This window comes from Sphaerodactylus townsendi, linkage group LG01 (genome assembly GCF_021028975.2).
Source record: "Sphaerodactylus townsendi isolate TG3544 linkage group LG01, MPM_Stown_v2.3, whole genome shotgun sequence".
NCBI classification, from domain to species: domain Eukaryota; kingdom Metazoa; phylum Chordata; class Lepidosauria; order Squamata; family Sphaerodactylidae; genus Sphaerodactylus; species Sphaerodactylus townsendi.
Genome location: NC_059425.1, coordinates 167652186 through 167662944, shown reverse-complemented (window position 1 = coordinate 167662944; position 10759 = coordinate 167652186). Strand labels below are relative to the sequence as shown.

The 10759-nt window shown below is 43.7% G+C and overlaps 1 protein-coding gene across 1 annotated transcript in view; it reads left to right on the top strand.

The window, feature by feature from the left end:
* The first annotated feature begins 1922 nt into the window (after positions 1 to 1922).
* The window catches only part of APOB (apolipoprotein B), a 52518-nt gene continuing 43681 nt past the window's right edge, over positions 1923 to 10759 (top strand). The window contains exons 1-3 of the mRNA XM_048499092.1: positions 1923 to 2009; positions 6742 to 6774; positions 10076 to 10191. Coding sequence (XP_048355049.1) covers positions 1955 to 2009; positions 6742 to 6774; positions 10076 to 10191 — 204 coding nt within the window. The 5' untranslated portion in view covers positions 1923 to 1954. The remainder of the gene's footprint in view (positions 2010 to 6741; positions 6775 to 10075; positions 10192 to 10759) is intronic.

The following is a 10759-nucleotide window of genomic DNA, read 5'->3' as shown; positions in this document are numbered from 1 at the left end:
TGCTCCAGTTGCTCTTTGCCATAGCTGCTCTACATGTACCACACAGGGACTGGGCTTGCATGCATCTGTATTTTCCAGCAAATGAGCGATTCTGTGCATATGTGGTACAGATATTTCTCTTCATCACCATCCCAAACTGCAGCTTGTAATTATGACTCCTGTCAAGGAAGTTATAAAATAATGTGTATGTAATTTTGTGATTTGTTGAAGACAGTGGTGGCCAAGCCTGCAGTATAAGTCTATAAAAGGGGAGGGAAGGGAAGGAGCCAAGGGAAGAGCCAGGAAAACAAAACAGCTGAAACCAGAAACCTCAAACTGAGTAGGGGGCGTCAAAAAGTGGAACCTTCTTTGGATGAAAGGTCTCGGTTTGATTGTTCCTTATCCAGAAGAAATCTTCCCTATTCATGGAACCGAATCTTTGGCTTCAACCCCCGAAGGTGCTAAATAGTGGATAGAACTAATCTAATACATGTTTTGAGGCATAGTGAGATCCTTAAATCTGACTGCTGATCTAGTTCGTGTGAGCATCAGGCCTTTCTGAGACCAAGCTGTGACTCTAGGCTGCTTCATCTTTGATTGTTTGGTGGACTAAGTGATATTAATGTGCCCAGCTTCACAGTGTCCTTTCTGGCATTCCAGTGTTCATCCCAATTAAGAGATGCAATCAGTGATCTTCCTCGCGTTCAAAACATCCTTTCCAGGATTGCCAACCTCCAGGTGGCACCTGAAGATTTCCTGCTATCAGAGGCGTATCTAGGCAAACTGGAGCCCGGGGGCAAAACCTGATCTTGGCACCCCGCCCCCCCCTTTTTGCACCAGCTCACAAAACGCCCCCCACCGCCAACAAAACATACATGGCTCTCTCCCTACTACTTTCCTAATTGTGTCCTCACACCAACCCTGTGAGGTAGGCTGCTAGCCTGAGAAACAGCTCCAAACCAATGCAAGGGGAATTAACTTTTAAGCATGTAAATCTCTCACAAGTCACCCCCCATCTGAAGGTTAACCAATCAAACGTCAGCATCATCTTCAGTTCTGCTGCTGCTTCTGGGCTCCCTGCTCAGCTTGCCTTTTCCTGTGCCTGCCAGCGACCAGCTGCAGGGGAGAAGGCTTCTGAGTAATGCCACACTTAATTTAAGGCGAATAAGGCACGCTGGGTCAGAGGGGTAGGAGGCGGAGCTCCCCAGTCTGCTCCTGGGAGCCCAGTGGGATTTCTTCCCTGTCCCCTGGACACTCCAGGCCACCGTACAGAGTGGGTGGGGCTACGACAGGCACTGGGAGCAGTAGGCTGCTTCAGTGCCTGTTTGCTAGGGCTTGCTCAATCACTCTCTGTGTAGGAGGATGTTTTGGCGCCCCCCATGTGACCTCAATCAATGCGCCTGGGGACAAGGGGTACCCCATGTCCCTAGGCAAGTACACCAGTGCCTGCTCCGATGACGCAAATCAGTTCCCCTGGAGAACATGGCTGCTTTGGAGGGTTGACTCTATGGCATTGTACCCTGCTGAGACCTTTCCTCTCCCCAAATCCCACCTCCCAAGGCTCCACCCCCAAAATATCCAGGTGTTCTCAACTTAGAGCTGGCAGCGCTAGTCCTTTTCCCTCTAAAACAGAAGCTTCCCTTCACCGGGTAATATTATAATATACATTATTATACCCAATAAAATGATCCGCTGGCTGGCTGAACAAGATGCCTTAGCGATTGTTTTGCCCTTTCGTGCCTTCTGCCCGCTGCTGCTGCATGAAGCAGCCCCCGAGGAGCCTTCTGTAGATATTGCAAAGAGGCTCCAGGACTCTAACCTTTGGACCTAATGTAATTTGCTCTGAACTTTCTAAATCGTTTGGCTCAGCTGCTTGCTAGGCAGTATATAAGGACAGGTCCAAGAGGGAATGCTCAGTCTCTCTGACGCTGGCTAGGAGGAGAGGGCCAAGGAGCCCCAGGGTCCCTTGCTCAACATGGGCCCCCCACAGCTGTGGCTGCTCCTGCTGCTCAGCAGTGGTGCTTTGACACGTAAGTAGCATCTTGTCGTGGTTATGCAGGGGGGAAGGGTGCTGTACCTGAGATAATCCCATCTATATGCCCTTGAAACTGGCACGGGCAGGGTGTGCCAAGGAGATTCAACAGCTCATAATAATGTGAATGATATGATCAGATGTTCCTTTGAGGGATTGTGACCTCTTAAATTCTTGTTCAGTCTTTGGAAATCTGATGTACACACACACACCTGGATTGAATTTGTTGTACGGCTAATTTATTCCGCATCCTGTGTGCTGTTAGCCTGGTGCGCCTTTTACCTGTATCTGTTTGCAGAGTGCGGCTATCTCTTCTCCTTTAAAGAGACGTTAGAGGTTAGACCCTTTTATTGGTCTGCTGTGATGTGATAGGGTGTCACAGTTTGCGGGATGGTGTTTAATGGCAGGGATCCATGTCTGGCAAGGGACTTGGTTTATTAGATTTTGATCAGAGTCCCCAGGATACTGCTTTGTTTTGGCATTTCTCTGTGGATCAAAAAAAATAATCAATTGTCTACTTTAATATAATGGAATAGTGCTACTAAACCCTTGAAATTTAAAACAAAAGCTCAGTGTACCTGACTGACAAGAATATTTATTGCAGTGGGTAGCTACAAGCCAGTATCCTTGGGAACATCCTAAAAGAAGACGCCTATGGACAAATGCTTAGGAATAAATCCCATTGAATACAGAAAGTCTGATTCTCAAGTACTTAACATATAAGCAGATTATGGCACAGAATGTTTACAATTAGGATGTCAGTCCGGTTTAAGTCAGTAATCTCACTGACTCAACATTATATAGTAATCCCGAAATTCGTGTACTTCAAACTTAAGTGCCCATCAGTTTGGATAGAACTTGCTTCCCAATAAGTTGCCTGCGGTGGAGCTTCCTTTCGCGCTTGATTGTTTGCATATTTTGGATGATGGAACTGTGGCTTATAAAGTTGTTTGGACACTCTGGCCCCTTCCGCACACGCAAAATAATGCATTTTCAAACCACTTTCACAACTGTTTGCAAGTGAATTTTGCTATTCCACACAGCTTCAAAGAGCACTGAAAGCAGTTTGAAAGTGCATTATTTTGCATGTGCGGAATGAGCCTCAGACTGGTTGAAGAGGGAAAAAAAGTTTGGAATGCTAAACCTGCCCTAAGCATTTACTTGCTGTATTCACTGGAACAGCAACCAATGTTCATCAGCTCCTGGATAGAAATGTTTGTTTAGAATTAGATATTTTGCTGGACAAGGGCGTCCTTCTAAGAATTCAAGCAAAGCTTACCATTGATCACATCTTTCTACTTTCCATAGTCTGACTGCCTCTTAACAGGAAGAGTCCTTTTAACAATGTCCAGTCCTTAGAAAGCAAACATTTTAAGTATTCTTACTTGCTGAAAGCAGAACAGATGCTTGTATGTTAAACAGATGAGATGGTTTTCAATAGCTCTGTTTTCAATTGCTTGAGCAGTTACATCCACTGATAACTGCATTTTTCATACTCAAATACATTGGTTTGCATCCATCACAGCATTTTTGGGGATGGAAGGATTTGAACATGTGGAACATGACTTTCTGCCTCCCTACACCTGCCACAGCTCCCAATTCCTCCCCCCAACCACAAGTCCTGGAGGTCCAGCATTTTGGGAGACATTTTGGACCTCAGGAGACCAGGAGAAAGTCACCCACCTCAGATGGAAATCTTTCTGTCTCTGGAAATGTTCCAATGGATCAAAGTTATTACAATTCACTAATGTAAAAAAACTGGCTCCTATCAGTGACATAGGTATAGATTTTTTTATGGGGGGGTTCAGGGGAGAGTCCACGCCCCCACCTGCCTCTGGGGGCATGGCCACACCTCCCCAAGCCCCACCCCCAGCCTAAGTGCTTATAAAATCAGCTCTCCGAGGCAAGGGATGGCAGACTCCCGTGATCCGCCCGCCCCGCCTCCCCCACCTGGGCTCCCAACTGGCAGCCGGCAGTCCCTTCTCTCTCTCCTCCAGGCAGAAAGGTAGCTAGGGAAAATGGAGCTCAGTGCAAAATGTGAGGTTTGCGCACCCCCCACCCCCAAACAGCATCACTTTCAATGGTGTTTAAATTAGGGAGCCCAGATTCTCCTTTTAAATCCACCTTAAAGGGAGAATCTGAGGTTCCCAGATAAAACAATATTGAAAGTGATGCTGTTTTGGGGTGGATTATCCCCCACCCTGAAACAACATCTTTTTCAATGTTTAAACTGGGGACCTCAGATTCTCCCTTTAAATCCATGCTGAAGGGGGTGGATTTAAAAAGAGAATCTGGGAAAATTTGGGGGGTGCCTGCTGTCAGGGGTGCAATTGTTAAGCTAGCAGCACCAAACTTTCAGAGTATCTTTGGGAGACTCTCCTGATGATACCGCCCATGTTTGGTGAAGTTTGGTTCAGGGGTCTAAAATTATGCACTCTCAAAGGTGTAGCCCCCAATCCCCTATTAGCTTCCATTGGAAACAATGGAGGATGGAAGCACCCGCTTTGGGAGTCCATAACTTTGTACCCCCTGGACCAACCTTCACCAAACCAGGGTGGTATCAGCAGCGGACTATCCTGATGATACCACCTAGGTTTAGTGAAGTTTGATTCAGGGGGTCCAAAGATATGGACCCTCAAATGGGTAGACCCATCTACTATTAGCTCCCATTGGAAACAATGGGGGATGGGGCACCCCTTTGGGGGTCCATAACTTTGGACCCCCTGAACCAAACTTCACCAAACTTGGCTGGTATCATCAGGAGTGTCACCTGACGATAGCCTGAACATTTGGTGCTGCTAGCCTAAAAACTGCGCCCTGTGCAGGCCAAAAACCAAAAAAACACTTTAAAAATACAAAAACCCACAAACGGGGGGGGGGGAGGGCGGAGCTTCGAACATGCAATGGTGGGGTCTGAATCCTTACCTATGTCCTTGGCTCCTATCAGTGCTTAGTATTATTATTAATCAGAGGTTTATAAAGCGTAATAAGCCTGACAGTTTAATCTCCAAATTATTTCACTCAATATTTTGGCTCAAGTGGGCCACTGTCATAAGAAGAAGAAGAGTTTGGATTTATATCCCCCCTTTCTCTCCTATAGGAGACTCAAAGGGGCTTACAATCTCCTTGCCCTTCCCCCCTCACAACAAACACCCTGTGAGGTAGGTGGGGCTGAGAGAGCTCCGAGAAGCTGTGACTAGCCCAAGGTCACCCAGCTGGCGTGTGTGGGAGTGTGCAGGCTAATCTGAATTCCCCAGATAAGCCTCCACAGCTCAGGCGGCAGAGCTGGGAATCAAACCCGGTTCCTCCAGATAAGAGTGCACCTGCTCTTAGCCACTACGCCGCTGCTGCTATGGGGTGCTGTGTGGAAAGTGTATGGTATTTCCTGGGATTGCATATGATTGGAACAGTAGCTGTCCTTTTTACATTTCTCTCTCAATTCTTAGAACACCAAAAGACTTATTCCCCTGTTGCCTCACAATACTTTACTGAAATCTGGGGGGTTTAGCCCAATTATATCCCTTAGGACCAAATTTTCTGTGGTCTACTCTAGGTATTAACAGTGTGCTTTCATAACTCTGTCCGTAAGCTCTTGCAAAATGTATCTAAAGTACAATATTGCAAAACCCAACATAATCTTCCTCGGTGTTGCTGTGCTGTTTTTGTGATAAGCCAGCGATGGGAAAAGAAGGCCGCACCAGGCACTGACTTAAAAAAAAATAGACAATTGGTGGAGGAGGAGAATGTATTTTAATTCACTCCGAGACTCCTATGCATTTTGTATATGCTGCAGCATTAGGCATGTGAAATAAATAACAAGAAAAAATAAAAAACCATTAAAAGCATTGATTTTAAAATATGCTTTTATAAGAGAGACATTAAAAATCCCCGGGATGAAGCAAATGCCAAACATATAGGGATCTCAGCGTGAGTTAAAATTAATAGTCCCACTTAAGGATTCCAGCCTCCAGGTGGGACCTAGGGATTCCCTAGAACAGTGGTGGAGAACCTTTGGCACTCCAGATGTTATGGACTACAATTCTCATCAGCCCCTGCCAGCATGGCCATTTGGCCATGCTGGCAGGGGCTGATGGGAATTGTAGTCCATAACATCTGGAGTGCCAAAGGTTCGCCACCACGGCCCTACAATTACAGCTCATATCCAGACTACAGAGATCAGGTTCCCTGGAGAAAACGGATGCCCTGGAGGTTGGACTCTAGGCCACTGTACCCCGCTGAGGTCCTGTCCTCCCCAGGTTCCGACCCCAAACCTCCAGGGGTTTCCCAATTTGGATCTGGCAACCCAACCCCTGCCATCCCCCACCTCCAGTAGCCAGAGGGCACCTGCACCAACTGTCTCTTGTTTTTCACTCTATGATAAGCAAGACATTTCATGGGGTGCTGTGTGGTTTCCGGGCTGCATGGCCGTGTTCCAGCAGCATTCTCTCCTGACGTTTTGCCTGAAGATCCTCTGAAGATGCCAGCCACAGATGCAGGCGGAACGTCAGGAGAGAATGCTGCTAGAACTCGGCCATACAGCCCGGAAACCACACATCACCCCAGTGATTCCGGCCGTGAAAGCCTTCGACAATACATTAAGACATTTTATATTTGTCTAGTTTTTCACTCTATGATAAACAAGGCATTTTATATTTGGTTCTAGATCACACAATTGCTTTTGGCCTTGAAAGACAGTAAAATACTAATTGCAATTTAATTTTCCTTTACAGAAAATGACGGGTCAGAAAATCCATCTTGCTCAAGTAAGCCCTTATCCATTCTTCTTCTTTTTCTTCTTCTTGGTCACACTTTTGCTTCAAATTGCTTGAAACAATTACCAGTGGACTCTTAGTATTGCCTTTCATAGAGTGAATGTTCTTCTCATACATAATGGAGTAGTGAGCCCACAGATGTTTTCCTTAGATATACAATCTTGTCTCTCAGGGGAAATCAGTTTCGTGTTCAGAAACCTGGGGCGGTCAGCACTGATTGGTGGCAACCTTTCTCCCTGCAAAACGTTTTAAAAACATGTTTAAAATTGTCGACTTTTAAAGATTTTGTGTGTGTGTGTTCAAGTTACAGCTGACTTATGGTAACCTCCAAGAGGTTTTCAGGGTAGGCGACATTCAGAGGTGGTTCTCCATTGTCTTCACAGCTATTTTGGTATTTCTTGGTGGCCTCCCTTTCGAATACTTGCCCAAATTGACCCTGCTTTATTATTAATATTACTATTATTACTATTATTATTATTATCATCATCATCATCATCATCATCTTTATTTATTTATTTATTTATTTATTTATTATTGATTTTATATACCGCCCCTCCCCCGAAGGGCTCTGGGCAGTGAACAATAAAACAACAATTACATTAAAACCCCATTAAAACAGCAGATTAACAAGATTACATTGGCATCCAGCATAAAACTTCATAAAGCCACCCTGGGAAGAAACAAAATAAGGGAGCAGAGGGCCCCCATAAGTATTAAGGGACCCAGAGTGTAAAAGGGAGGGGAAAGGGGAAAGAAATCATTTCTGAGTTCTGATCAGATAAGGCTAGCCTGGGATATCCTAGCGGGCGAAAAGAAAACAATAAATGCACATTTAACCATGCACTTCTTCAGTGATCTCTTGCTTCTCCACACGTGCTTCATGTAGGCGAACCACCATTTTGTTTCAAAGTGCTGCTTCAATATTTGTTCAGTTAGCTCTGCAAGCAGTGGTTTAAGAATAAAAGGAAGGAAGCAACCTGCCAATGCTTAGAAGGAAGGGTGAGACATATTAGTGAATCAATGGCTGATTCTTCACGGGCCAACAAACACAGGTGTAGGGCACTAGGTAACCCATTTTGGGTGGGGACTTCGCACAGTCCCCCCCTCCAAAACGAGCCTGTCCCGTTTTATCTCCCCCCAACCTGGGATTTTGAAAATCGCTAAGCTAGTGACCCTTTTGAAAAATCCCAGGTTGGAGCTACTCCCAACAGCCAGGTAGGAGGCACTTTATTTCCCTCCCTTCCACTGCGCTGTCCGTAGCAGGGAGAATCCGCCTGCCATTATCCTGCCATTGCATGGAGGCCCCTTTTCCTTTTTTTTTAAAAAAACCCTGCAGGTTGCATCTGCATAGCTACACAGGTGCAACCGGTCGTATCGTGGGATGGTTGGCATGGCTTTGGGGATTCATTTCTGCGTGCCTGCATAGCTACACATGCTTTGCTGGGAAGTTTTTAAAAAGAAGCAAAGGCGTGACAGCAGTCCAGATCGTTTCCATGTGCTCCAATCGCTGCCTGCATGGAACACATGTGAACAGAAGAGCGGGTTCCTTTGTCACATGTTTGCTATGCAGAATTGGCCATTGTTCCCTTCTCTGGCCGATATGTATTCAAGGTGAGGTGGTGGAAGGAAGGGAGAATAGCCAAAAAGAGGTTTGCCTTTTCTGCATGCTCAAAAAATATGTGTGTGTGCATGTGCTATCAAATCAAAGCTGTCTTATGGCAATCCCAGAAAGGGTCTTTCAAGTGAGAAGGAGAAGTGGTTTGCCATTGCTTTCCTCTCCAGAGCCTCCCTTGGTGGCTTCCAGTCCAAATACTAACCTTACTCAGCTTTAAAGATCTAATAAGACAGGGCTATGCAATGAGGCCTTACGTCCCCTTAGAAAGAAGCATGACACACACACAAATACACACCCTCCAAAGTGGCATAGCTTAACTCTATCAAACCTCTGGAGCTTAGGTGGATTCCTCACAGCATGTTTATAACAATTGCGACTCGTTATAAATAGGCCGCGCAGAATCCACTTTAAAAACCTTGAACAAGATGTTTTGTTTCAAAAGCATCCTTTGAAAGTCAGTGATTATCAATGTGGCAGTCAAAGGTTTGTTTCTCTTTGATTGTTCTTAGCGCAGTTTTAAAACTGATTTCGCTCCAAACAAAATTAAAATAAATTATGTAGATTTCATCCAAGATGCTAGCGATCCAATTATTTTTCTTGGCTAAATTATCTGACCGCCTATCTGTTGTTCTACATTCAGACATTACAGTAAATGTCCAAAATATGAGGAGGCTGACAAGTCCATGTGAATTCTAGTTATTCCAATTAGCTTTTTGAATATCTGAAAATTTCAGACCCAGCGAATGCTGTTACATGTTGTAACTATTAGTTTTTACAATTGTGTATCCCGTGTATGGATACATAAAGTAGGTTTTCTGGACTTGTTGCCCAGTTTTGGACATGCAGCATTTACACATAATGAAAGTTTGAAAATAAATGGCTGATGGATTGAAATGGGAACATGGGAGAAGCCAAGAACCGGGAAGTGTTGATGAGCAATCTCTGTAGGGAAACATGTTTGTTCCTGATTGCTTGGCTTGATACATGGTGTTCATGCAGGGTCAAAGTATATGATGAGCTGGTATTTGGTTATCTATCCCCTGATAAGAGTTGTTTTTCCTACTACAGTTCTTTAGCGCCATCTATAGACCATCATGACTAATTTGCCTTTTCAACCAAACTCAGAAAAATTTATGGATTGCTGTTTTCTCCCAACCATTTTGAAAAATTGGATTCAACAGCATTTAATTCATGTTTAATACATATATACATATGAATTAGTAGAGTACAGATCTTAAGTACGCTCTAGGAAATGAGTAAATGGATATTTGCTATTTTTAAAAATTCACACTGTCTATATATCGTAAATTGTATTTTGGATGCTGAAATACTGTTTATATTTATATGTTTAACATTTTTTTTGGAGGGTGGGGGTTGTATACTGGTCAATGACCATAACAATAAACTGAACTGAACTGAAGTTTGTGTATGTGTTAGTGATAGTTGAGGAATTCCAACTGATTTGGTTTGGAACAAGATAAAGGCAGTATGGATGGGCAATGTTCTCTCAAAAGGAAGGAATCATATGTTCTCTCAAAAGGAAGGAATCACCAAATTGTGTGTGGAATAATAGCTCTAAAACCTAATTTCTTTTTCAATTTGTTAGCATATTGCAATGATTTAAGTCTGAAAAAGTATAAAGGAACAAATGCACACTTTCTTGATTATACCTTGTAGAAGACACAACCAGATTTAAGCACTTCAGAAAGTATGTCTACAACTATGAAGCGGAAACAACAACTGGAGTGGCAGGAACATCAGATTCACGAAGTGGTTCCAAAATTAGCTGCAAGGTAAGTGATAAGAAAGAGAAAGTCCAAGTTGAGCGGAATGTTTGATAAAGAAGAGTTTTGACAATTACAGAGACTATAAATATTTTCATATTGCCAACAACATTCTTCTAAGATGGTTTTAATATTCTGATTTTGCCTATTTTCATATGATTTTATTCATGTTCCATTCATGTTTTAGATTCCCTGTTAAAGCTACAACAAAACTCCTTGGGGGTTTTTTTTTTTTTTGGTATTCCATCAACAAATTTTCATTTTCTTACTTCAGTATCAGCATTATTCATTCATTCATTTATTTTGGCTTCATCTTGGTCATTGCCTTCTTGTTTTGTTGTGTTTGTTACATTGTGCTGGCACAACATCTCAATATAGTAAAACATTTGCTGGGGCTTGTCACACTTGAATTCTGCATTGTATAGAAGTCCAGAGTTCATAGATATGTAGAAAAAGCAAATCTGAACTTAAATTTTGCACATAGCTTACAGTGGAATCCTAAGCAAAATTACACCCTCCTAAATCCATTCACTTTACTGGACTGAGAAGGGTGCAACTCGGTGTAGGATTGCATTTT